Here is a 12401-nt window from a genome sequence, read left to right as displayed (position 1 = left end):
AAAAAAAAAAAAAAAAAAAAAAAAAAAGAATGCTAAAAAGATGCTCAGGACTACTATGTGCTTAAGAGGATGTTTCAGTACTTTAAAGAAAAAAAATTCCTCAACTTTCTTATTTCCTTAAGGCACTGGTTCTCAAAACAAGTGGTCTAGGTACCAGCAGCAACAGCATAACCCAGGAACTTGTTAGAAAACCACATTCTCAGTCCCCACCCCAGACCTACTGCATCAGAAACTCAGGGTAGAGCTGGGCAATCTGTCTTTTAACAAGCCTCCAACTGATTCTGATGCTCACTAAGGTTGCGAACCACTGCCTTAAGGTGTTGTTTTCTCTCCTTCCTGTCATGGATAAGTATCTCAAAGCGTCATGTATAACAGATGTTCTCAACCTCAGCTGCAACTTATAATTACCTATAGGAACTTTAAAAAATACCAGTGCTGTTCTCACTCATAAATGGGAGTTGAACAATGACGGACACAGAGCGGTGAACAACAGACACCACAGCCTGTTGGGGGGTGAGGAGTGAGGAGAGGGAACTTAGAGGACGGGTCAATAGGTGCAGCAAACCACCATGGCACACATGTACGTATGTAACAAACCTGCACATTCTAAGCACATGTATCCTGTTTTCATTTTTTTTTTTTTTAGGAGAAAAAAAAATGCCAATGCTTAGACCACTCCAGACATTCTAGACATGTAAAGTTGAGAACCACTGATCTATACTCTGTATCTCCAATTCTAATTATTCACTTATTAGTCCCTGGCTACCAGTACTAAGTGTGAAGGTATAAATAAATCATTTGGCTTTAATAAACCTCAATTTCCACAACTTTGAGATATGATTTTTCCGGTATCTCAGCTGGATTCCTGGAGTGGTCAGGTTTTAAACAGATTTCTCACTGGCAGGGTCAGATCTCTGTCATTGCTCAGCATGACCACTAGTATCTTTATTCTGTTTTCAATACTTCAGTTTCTCTCTGGAAAGCCTATGTAGTCTTTCCCTGGATATGTGTACTCCAGCCCTTGGCCAAAGACTGGTATCCTACCCAGCAGGTTCCAGCCCTTTCAGATGCAAAATTCTGTTCTGTGCCTCCTCAGCTCAGTGAGTCTACTGTACTCTGGCTGACCTGGCCTCCAGATTACAGCACCACAGCTGGGAAATAGTACGCAGCAGACACTTGGGCAATGGTGACCACCACAGGGGCTGCCTATTGTCCAATGCCTGAAAATAGCTGTGCTTGCACACACATGCTCTCTTTCGATGGATGGATGGATGGATCGATCGATAGATAAAGAGGGGGTGGTGTCCTATTTTTTGTTTTTTACAGTGGGAGGGCCAGTTTTGTACCAGTCATTCTGTCATAGCTGGTTCCAAAAGCCTCTATTTATCTCTTAACCAAACTCCTGCAAGAGTTTCTTCACTGGTATCTGCCTGGGACCTTCTGCCCCTTAAACCTATCCTTTACATAGTTATCATAATAGTTCCAAAACGCAAATATGATCATGTCATTCTGAGGTTTAAAGCCCTTCAGCAGTTCTTTGCCTCTAGTAGTGGTTTTCAAAGAAGTGGTGGTGTGTTTGTGTATGGAAGTATGTGGGAGTTGGGGGGAGTATCTCTGCTTCAACCTGAACATCATTTTCAGTATATCTGTTATACAGGGCTTCTGTATAAGCTTTTCTACAAAGAAAGTATCCTTCTGTTTAAAAAAGGGCTTAAAAACTACTATCCTATAAAGTGGAAGCTCCCTAATATAGTACACCAGATTTTCTACATCCGGCCACTGTCTTTGTCTTTGTGCTCAGTTTTAGACTTCACTCTAGAAATACCAAATTGCTTGCAGTTTTTTAGTACATTCCCTATTTTGTAGTTCAGTGCCATGGCTCAGTTTGTTCTCTTATCCTGAAATGCTTTCCCTCTTTCTTTTCTATTCTACATCTGTAAGGTAAACTCCTGTTCATCCTGAGGCTTAGGATAGGCATTGCCTTTCCCAGGAATCTTCCTCCTCTATCAGTCCCCTAAGGGAAGGTTAAGGTACACTTCCATTTAGTTCTCCAGTAATACATCTTTCTCTGTCATTACACTTATTGTGTTAAATTATAATTATTCATTTATGCAACTAATTCCATGTAAGTTAACCGCTTGTACTTTACCAGTAAATCCCCAAACCTTAAAAAAGTTCACAAGTAAATCAATGAGAGGTAGAGATGGGGGCCATTTTAGGCAAAGGAAAAAGCCATAACATCAGCCAAGAAATTGGTAAGTATATGACTTTTTTGTTTTGTTTTGGAATAGGGAGTAGGCCAATTTGGCTAGAGCCTCTTAAGAAGGAGAAAAGGGATAGAACACCAAAATATATTATGAACATGTTAGGAGGGCTGAAATACCAGACCATGCATGGGGAGCACTGAGAAGACACTCAAGCTTTTAGATCTGAGGAATGGCAGACTCCTAATTGTTCTCTTTCCTGTGTCTTGCTCTTCCAATACATCCTACAGATTAATATTTATAACACCTAACTGATCAAATTGCTTCTTTTATTAAGCTTTCCTTTGGTAAATCCCCATTGCCAGTGGCATCTTAATGACATATTTAGTTAGGCCAAGGTTCTTTTTATAATAAATGGATTTCTTTCTCTTATTCTATCCATTTACTTGTGTTATTTATCAAATGTCACTTTAAAATTGTCTTATTTTTACCACTAACTTTGTTACGGGGAGAAAGAGGAAAGAAGATCTGTCTTGTTCTTTGTAGCTCCTAACATAGTGAATAACATATAAGGGCATATTATATATCTATTGAATAATTTAAAAGTGGTTCTGAATGAAATATGTCATAGGTAGCTTACCCCAGAATAAACAACAGTTAATTTTTAGCTATTTGCACAAAAACTGATATTTTCAACATACCTGAGTGTAAACACTTTCAAAAGAAAAATGTTTTAAAATATTTAAAAGTATCATTTTAAATGCCCTGCTGCCTATACACTAGAATCCAGCCTTAAACATTCCAAATACAGAAAGTAGAGTTTGCATTAAGAAAAATGGAGTCAAATGTACCCTGCCTAATAGACTGTTATTGGCAAAAGAAATAAACTCATAAATTCAGGTTTCTTTTGTATTTTTTATAATGGCTGTACCTCAGAGGGGTTCATGTTTGTCTTCTCTATCATTTCCCTCAACTCCTTAATCTCAAGTTTACTTGGTCTCATCTCTTGCAAGCAAAATGAAAGTCAAATGATCTCCTGTGCCCTCTTTGAACTGGGTTGGTATCAAGCCAGTTAGGGCCTTTCCTGGCACCCAGGCAAGGAAGTATATTTCATAGCACATAAGCAATATCTATTTGGCACAATTTGCATGAAGCAGTTTACTGAACCAATAAGTTATTTCTCAAGGTGACACTCCCAGCAAGCTTCTCTTTCAGCATTCTGCCTCAATCTACCCTTCTGCTACATTCCCAGATTGGTAATTGGAATATTTAACACTCTTCCCATGTATGCTCCTCAAATAGACTTTTCCTCAGTTCTGACAAGAAACATGTAGAGTTAAGAGAAAGCATTAAAAGATCCCACACACTGACTTAATACATAAGTGATACTAGACTAATATAATCCTCCCACATTCCAGCAGTGCCTGGCTAAGGATCAGTTTAAATCCTTACAGAATTCTTTTAATTAATCTTTTTAACACAGCAATAAACACCCTCATGATGATTTGATTAAAGTTTAAAATCACCTTTTTAGGTAATTTTAGCAGGAAATTCCTTAAACTCATTTTAAGAAATTCTAAATTATTCAATGCAAAATCCAAGGATAAGAGTTAAATTCTTTATTTATTTATTTATTTTTTTTGAGACAAAGTCTCACCCAGTTGCCCAGGATGGAGTACAATGGTGCGATCTCAACTCACTGCAACCTCCACCTCCTGAGTTCAAAGGATTTCTCCTGCCTCAGCCTCCCGAGTAGCTGGGATTACAGGCACCCGACACCACGCCCAGCTAATTTTTGTATTTTTAGTAGAGAAAGGGTATCACCATATTGGTCAGGCTGGTCTCAAACTCCTGACCTCATGATCTGCCTGCCTTAGCCTCCCAAAGTGCTGGGATTACAGGCGTGAGCCACCACGCCCATCCCATATTCTTTATAATTCTTAAGTGTGGGTGAAAGGTAGAAGGGTGACAGCATATTCTGGTCCCTACACAAAAAATGGATTTATAATCTTTTCATGTAATGAAATTAACAGAAAGTTAAACTTATTCAAGTAAGCAATGTAAAGCAATGGCTTCACATTTTCTTTTCCTAGAGATTTAATTCAATTTTCCCAATATAATAATGGCAGAACATAAACACCTGTCTGAGGGCATTAAACTGTTTTTGTAAACTGTTTTGTAAATTTATCCCTTCATTATTCGTCATCTGGTCTACTGCAATAATCTTGTAACTCATCTATTTGGTTCTAAACCCTTTCACTTCATTTTCCATATAATCAACAGAGTTACTTCTCTAAGAAGCAAATCTGATGATGTTATTACCTTGCTAAATACCCTTTCCCTGGTCCAGATCATTTCCGGAATAAAATCCAAATTCCTCATCATAGCCTTCAAGGTTCTTCATTACCTAGCTCCTGCTAACTATCACTTTTCCTCTTGCAAACCATGTTTCATGAACTCTGAATGTTTTGCAGTTTGCCAAAGAGACATATGTTTCTTGACTTGGTATCATTATACACACTCTTTCTTTTTCTCCTCATGAGCCCTTATTTGTCCCTTAAGATACAGCCCAAGCATAAATTTCTCTGTAAAACACTTTTATTGGCATTCTCCACTCCATACTATAATCCATCCTAGGCCATATCTCAGTTAATCTCTTATGGTTATATTACAATTAAAAAATAACTTGGCTGGGTGTGGTGGCTCACACCTATAATCCCAGCACTTTGGGAGGCCTAGGTGGGTGGATCACAAGGTCAGGAGATCAAGACCATCCTGGCTAACATGGTGAAACCCCATCTCTACTAAAAACACAAAAAAATTAGCCAAGTGTGGTGGCAGGCGCCTGTAGTCCCAGCTACTAGGGAGGCTGAGGCAGGAGAATGGAGTGAACCCAGGTGGCGGAGCCTGCAGTGAGCTAAGATTGCGCCACTGCACTCCAGCCTGGATGACACAGTGAGACTCTGTCTCAAAAACAAAAAACAAACAAACAAAAAATACAAATAAACTTACTGAAGCAAAATTTATATAACATAAAATTTACTATTTTAAAGTGAATAATTCATCGGCATTTAGTATGTTCACAATGTTGTGCAATTACCACTGCTATCTAATTTCAAATGGTTTTAACTTTATTTTACCTCAGTATGTCTCAACAAAACTGCATCTTTGTGACTACAATACTACACATAATGATAGGTGCTCAATAAATAAAGATGGAATCATGTATTCAACTGTGGAAAAGCACCCCATCAATTATTTTCTCCTCTTTTATTAGTTTTAGAAAAATAAAGAATTAAGCTGCATGTTCTGGGTAGATATAGAAAGAAAGGATAGAATATATCTTCTATTCAACTTATATTAAGGAAATAGACATTCAGAAATAAAAGTTTATAATTTGGCTCTTGCAACATTCATTCAACAAATATTTATTGAGAGTTTCCTATGTTTCATCAGGAACTGTTTGAAGAACTGGTGGATACATCCTTGAACAAAATAGACAAAATATTTGCTCCAAAGCTTATATTCCAGTAGGAGATGAAGGACAGTAAACATAATAAATAAATTATATGGCATTTTAGCAGGTGGCAAGCACTATAAAACATATATTAGAGCCAGGTAATTAGGCCAGAAGTTCTGGATAGAGATGTGGGCAGCAGTAGTGATTTAAAATAGGTTAGTGAGGGTTGGCCTTACTAAGTATACGGTATGTAAGCAAAGAGATGAAGGAGGTGAGAAAATGAGCCATGCAAATATAAGAGGGAAGAATGTTCCATGCAAAGAAAAAGTCAAGACTAAGGCCTTTGGGAGGAACATGCCTGATGTACTCATGAAATAATGACAAAGACAGTACATTTGGAAAGTAGCAAGTTGGGGAAGCTTTTGGCCTTTGAAACTTGGAAGGATGGAGTTGCCATTAATGGAGATAACTTACCTCTGGTAAGTTATGAAGTGAAGATTAGGGCTGAAGTGTGGGGCATGTTGGAAATGACTCTTACATATCCAAGTAGAGATGTGTAATGCACAGATGGATATACAAGTCTAGAGAAGAGAGATGGTCTGGTGCAGTGGCTCATGCCTGTAATTCCAGCACTTTGGGATGCTGAGGTGGGAGGATCACTTGAGCCCAAGAGTTACAGACCAGCTTGGGCAACATAGTGAGACTCAATCTCTTTAAGAGAGAGAGAACAGTGCTATGTATTTTTAAGATGTCAAATTAGGAATCATCAGCATTAGAGGACATTTACAGTCTCAAGACGATAAATGGGATGAGATCCCTAAGGAAGTAAGGTCCCAGGACTGAACTCTATGCCACTTCCATGTGAAGATTTGGAGAGAAGAAGAGAAATCTGTAAAGATGACTCAAAAGAAACTTCCAGAGAGGCAGGAAAGAGAAAGAGCACAGTGTCATGGAAGCCAAATAAGAAAAGTGACTTTAGGAGAAGAAATGAGTGATCAACTGCAATAAATGCCATTAACAGATTAAGATGAGAACTGAGAACTGACCTCTGAATTTAACACTGGGAAGGTCACTAGTGAGCTTAAGAAGCACAATTCTGGCAGGGATGTGGGTAAGAGTTTGATTGGAATAGATTTAAGGGAGAACAGGAATTAAAGACAATGAGCATAGAAGTTTTGACAATTTTTGTTATAAAGGAGAGAAGAGAAAGGGATGGGATCTGGAGGTACAAGTGAGGTTAATACAGGCTTTATTTTTTTCAGATGAGAAAAAAAGCTAGGCTCGGAGGCTCACACCTGTGATCCCAGCACTTTGGGAAGCTGAGGCGGGTGGATCACCTGAGGTCAGGAGTTCGAGACCAGCCTGGCCAACATTGTGAAACCCCATCTCTACTAAAAATACAAAAAACTAGCTGGGCATGGTGGTGGGTGCCTGTAATCACAGCTACTTGGGAGGCTGAGGCAGGAGAATCGCCTGAACTCAGGAGGCGGAGGTTGCAGTGAGCCGAGATCGCACCATTGCACTCCAGCCTGAGCAACAAGAAAGAGACTCCATCTCAAATAAATAAATAAATAAATAAATAAATAAAGATAACTACAATGTGAGACTCAAAGTTTGGATTAAAGGGAAAACAAGGGAGAACAGACAGCAGCCATGAAAGAGGAAGGCACCTATCACAGACATTATAGTACGAGGAAAAACAGCCATCCACTGACAAAACTTTATGGAAGGTAGTGTCCTCAGGGAAGATCTCAGTTCTTGTAAGACTAAGAAGTTAAGGGATCCCTTCAGATAAGAGGTGGAAGAAACAGCTGGTTTTGCTGATGATGAACCTGGAATTGCAGTGGATATAGTGAAAGGATTTCAAGAGGTGGGGAAGGATGAGTGGAAGACAGTGTCAAAGAAGAGAATACACAGAGCCACAGGGAGAGCACATACAGCGTGGGAGATAAGGGTTCCCCAGGTGTTTAGGGTTACTCATGATGACGGGCATAAAAAGGGATAAAGTACATTAGATGTTATTATAGAAAATTATTTATTATGGACAGTTATTTTATGAGACAAAAGGTGGCCCAAGTGCAGGTAACTCAATTCATTAATTTGCACCTTGGTTCTGGAAAAGGCATGCTTCTTGACTTTCTGCTGTCTATACTTAAAGCTATTTCATCTCTTACAGTACTAAACGGAATAAAATGTAGGTAAGGGCAAAAGATGGCAAACGATTTGTTTATATTACTCCTTATTAATAGCTCTGAGAAAAGACTGCTGACGGTACATTTGGTTAAAATGAAGATTTTGAATAGTTTGATAATTAGAAATGTCCTATACTAATATTTACTTTACCAATTTTTATTATGTATCTACTTAATATAAACACAGCAACATAAACAACTTGTTCTAGAAAAGTCTGACCTTTATTCAGTTATTTTAATAAAATTAAGTTTAAGAATATTAAAATACTGGAAAAGGGTTATAGGTAGGGAGAAGATAACAAAAGTAAAAGATATTTTCAATGGCAAGAGAAAAAGAATAAGCAAGCTCTACATGGAGGCATATTAACAAGGCCCTTGAAAGTAAGCAATGCTTGGCCGGGCGCGGTGGCTCAAGCCTGTAATCCCAGCACTTTGGGAGGCCGAGACGGGCGGATCACGAGGTCAGGAGATCGAGACCATACTGGCGAACACGGTGAAACCCCGTCTCTACTAAAAAATACAAATAACTAGCCGGGCGAGGTGGCGGGCGCCTGTAGTCCCAGCTACTCGGGAGGCTGAGACAGGAGAATGGCGTAAACCCGGGAGGCGGAGCTTGCAGTGAGCTGAGATCCGGCCACTGCACTCCAGCCTGGGCGACAGAGCGAGACTCCGTCTCAAAAAAAAAAAAAAAAAAAAAAAAAGAAAGAAAGAAAGTAAGCAATGCCTATTAAAATACAAGAAGAAACTGAAATTGTTTTATTGGTATTATCTTTACCACATCAAAAAATGCTGAGAAAGAGAAGGGACAGGTAAGAGAAGGGACAGGGAAGGAAGGAGGAGCAAGATAAAAGAAAGGGGAGGTAGGGATCCACAGACGAGAATTAAGAAATGTGTTTCCTATTCTTTGCTTCTTTTGAACTCACCTTTCTGGAAGGTAACTTACTAAATGGATATTCTACCTACATCTTTCTAGTTATTTATATAGTTTTGGCAATTAATCTTTCTCCTTCATTGAATCACATCTTCTCCTTCCCTTTCATTATTCCTCTTCTTTGTCAATATTATATTCACTTATTTTTTTAAATGGTGGAAATTGGGAATTACGATGATTTTATGGAGTAGTTTTACCACACCAAATCTGAATGATAACAATTATCTGATTAATCACCAATAAGCAAATAAATGAGATGGCTGTGGAAGGATTTGTAAACTGTAACAGTTGGAGAAATAAAATAGTAATAGCATGTGATAAGTATAAGAGTTTTTTAATTTAGAAGAACAGAAAGTACACCTAGAACTAGACGTCTGTCATGGTTACATTCTGTCTACCTCGCCAGATCTATTCTACTCTCTACCCTTCTTGACCTCGCCATGTTTCAGGAAGCTGACCTCTACAGCATACATCAAAAAGCAATCGTTTTCTGCCTTTGAGTTCGATTTAGCCAACAGGTAACACTGGCAAGAAATCAGAAGGCAGAAGAAAAGAGCTGGAGTGTTTATTCTGTCTTACTTCCTCCCTGCTGGCCATTTTTGTTTGGTATAGATAGAGACTGTGTTCTTTTGTGCATAACCACAGCAACTGTCAAGCAGCTCTCTTATGCAGCTACAGTTCTCTAGGTTCCAGAAACATCACTTTCTTCCCTTGCCTTGGAAGCCTAGGGTGATAACTGTTTTCTGCGATTGCTAGCTCGTGGGTGCTTCCTCATCCTTTGATAGGTCCTTTATGCTACCCACACTCTGCAAATAGTCCCTTCGATAAACTCTTTCAATTAATCCAATTAATGACATTTGTTTTTGCTAGGAAGTAGACTGATGTAATTTCCAATGGCCCCTGTAGACCATTTTCAGGGCCAGGCCTATACAATCCAACCCCTTCCCATTCCAAACTCCTCAGTTAAACTCAGTGTCTCTTCCACTGTTTCTTAGTGAAAATCCAGCCCTATCTTGTGAAACCCACTCCTTCATGAAGATAACATATCTTTATGACATTAGCAGCCTTTTAGACTTACCTATATCTTCATCAAGCCTTTATTTTTATAATACAACTTACCAAATGCAAACAAAAACTAGGTGATTTCAGGAATTTACTCAGAAAAGGAAAGTAACTTTCCTGAATAATATCCACCTCACCTCCTTCTCCTTGTTGAGCAATACCAACTGGCTGTCTGTGAGGATGCAATACTTCCGCTCCCATGTTGTTGTATCTGTGTAGGGTGACTGACCACAAGACAGACGATGCGTGGGTGGCCCTTTCACATCTGCATGACAAAAGGGAAAAAAAAAGTGACAAATCATTATCTTGCTTAGTAAACCAGTACTTCAAATGTAAAATTCTTCCAAATCAAATAAAGAGGTGAACCTAAACATGAATCTCAATGGTAAATTTAAAGCTTCCTCTGAAGAAAATGAAAACTGTTACATACAGAATAAGGAAAAAATAGCCCTACAACCTTCAGAGAAGAGGGAAGAACTGTTAGTGCAAACTTTACATAGTAATTACCACTGTACATAAACTATAATAATGAGAGGTTGCTTCAGAGCTTAACCAGTATCATTCAAAGTACAGAGACACAGTAACTCAGACACCTTCCCTAGTCTTTAGGAGAAAGATGATGTTACATGTATACTTTGAGAACACTGTTAACCCAGAACTCTGAGAGTAAATTTATCAGCAGACTAGGCCTTCCAAATGGCTTTACACTCATAAGAATTGAAAATGTTTAAACAACAGCATCATATTACCACTAGAGGCCAGCAAGATCTTAAAAACATAGAAAATAATTTTCTTAAGGAAAGATCTAAATATATTACCATGATGTTTCTTAAAGGTGGAGGTACCCAATATTAAAGCAAAATGTCTCAGCAATTCCCAGCTGTCTCATTTCCTTATAAAATACCAAGTGGTTACTAACATCTTTGTCATTTTCAATTTTTTTTGATATAAAATGTTTGCTCATTTGGGCTGTTGGAACTGGGCACATATTTTAATGTATAAGTACACATCAGATCCATTAAATAAAGCTTTTATGACAGTTTGAAATATATTAAAAGTTTTTCAGGCATGAAGAACTAATTCTTCTCAGGAATATACTATAAAGACAACTTAACATGGATTATCACTACTTAGTTATTATTCTAAAGGAAAAACTCAAATTGAAATAATTAGAAAACCAACACCTAGGAGGGCAGGGGAGTCGTAAATCATAAAAAAGCACATTATATCTATTATATGAGTATTTTTCAGTATCATTGCTTTCTATAGAATTTTTGTCTTTTGACACAGGATGATAGGTATATTACTGGCATTGGTTTGACTTCAAGGAAAGCCAAATAATTTCCTAGGTGTCTTATACTATAATTAACCAAATATGCATAATTACAGCTGGAGCTCTGTAGAACGTCAGCAACAAGTCAGTTGCTATGTTTCTCTTCGTAGAACCATGTAGGTCTCTCTTTATAAGTCCCTTTATGTGCTCAATGTTGTCTTCATTGTTTCTTCTGGTTTAACTTCCTGTCCTCTCTTAGGCTATCTAAACTTACTGCATGGCATGTTTCGGGGTTCATCAACTCTTCCCAAAGATAATTCAAGGTCCAAGAACCAACAGTGTTATTAGGATGTTTAGACATGTTATTAATTCTTAGAAGTTCACTGTTTTGTCTTTTCTTCCCTTATTTTCTGTTTGTATCTCCTCTGCACTATGCACAGCATTACATGTTACGTCTGTAGCATCTCCAATCCACACCAACCCTCTCTCCCCTATCCTTAACCTTCCCCTTGTAGTCTAAGTATCTTAAATTATTTTATGTTAGAACTACATCTTTAGTTCTTCCAAAGTTTTCTTTTGACTTCAAAATCTCAAAATTATCACAAAAAAGCTCAATGAAACTGACTCTGAATCCTTTTGTACACATATAGCATATTCTTGCCTACATGTAAAAGCCATGTCAAAACTGATTTTCTTCACATGATTTGGACAAAAATATGGGTTACAATTTTACCACACGTAGGTCTATTTTTAGAGTCAAATACCAAGATGACTTCAACAGAAAGAGATATACCTACTTTATGTGGAAATATGAATAGTTTTGTGGTCTAAACAATTAGAAACTTTGACAAAATTAGACAATTTATGGTCATTCAAATAACTAGCTTTATTATATAAGTTGTACTGTAAATTAACTTTAGCAAGAAGACACTGATAAACCCTGTCTATAAAAATTGTAATATAGGATACTGCATTAATAGCATAACCCAGGTTTCCTGACAAAATATAAATCTGTATCAACACTGAATTAAAGAAAATCTAAATTCTCTTTTCTGTGAGATCCTAATTGATCCCTTTTCTAATTTCTTCATGGTATTGTGAAAACAAGACAATGTCTCAAAAAAAAAAAAAAAAAAAAATCTGAACCCTGAACCCCCTCCTTATGGCAAAGATAAGAAGAAATAGAGGCAATGAAATAGGGACAAACTCTAGTATCAAAAAAAAAATCTGTCGTCTAAACGAGGGATTTATTAGCTCCTATAGATTTTATAGCTTCTTT

General features: G+C 37.7%; 1 protein-coding gene across 4 annotated transcripts in view; it reads right to left on the bottom strand.

The window, feature by feature from the left end:
- RASAL2 (RAS protein activator like 2) overlaps positions 1–12401 on the bottom strand; it is a 405409-nt gene that overhangs the window by 178686 nt on the left and 214322 nt on the right. For all 4 annotated transcript variants that reach the window (XM_017891678.1, XM_017891679.1, XM_017891680.1 and 1 more), the window contains exon 2: positions 9987–10114. In XM_017891678.1, coding sequence (XP_017747167.1) covers positions 9987–10114 — 128 coding nt within the window. The remainder of the gene's footprint in view (positions 1–9986; positions 10115–12401) is intronic.

Source organism: Rhinopithecus bieti, unplaced genomic scaffold, assembly GCF_001698545.2.
Source record: "Rhinopithecus bieti isolate Rb0 unplaced genomic scaffold, ASM169854v2 scaffold_20101, whole genome shotgun sequence".
Classification (NCBI taxonomy): domain Eukaryota; kingdom Metazoa; phylum Chordata; class Mammalia; order Primates; family Cercopithecidae; genus Rhinopithecus; species Rhinopithecus bieti.
The sequence above is the reverse complement of the archived record's forward strand: the minus strand, read 5'-3'. Positions and strand labels throughout refer to the sequence as shown.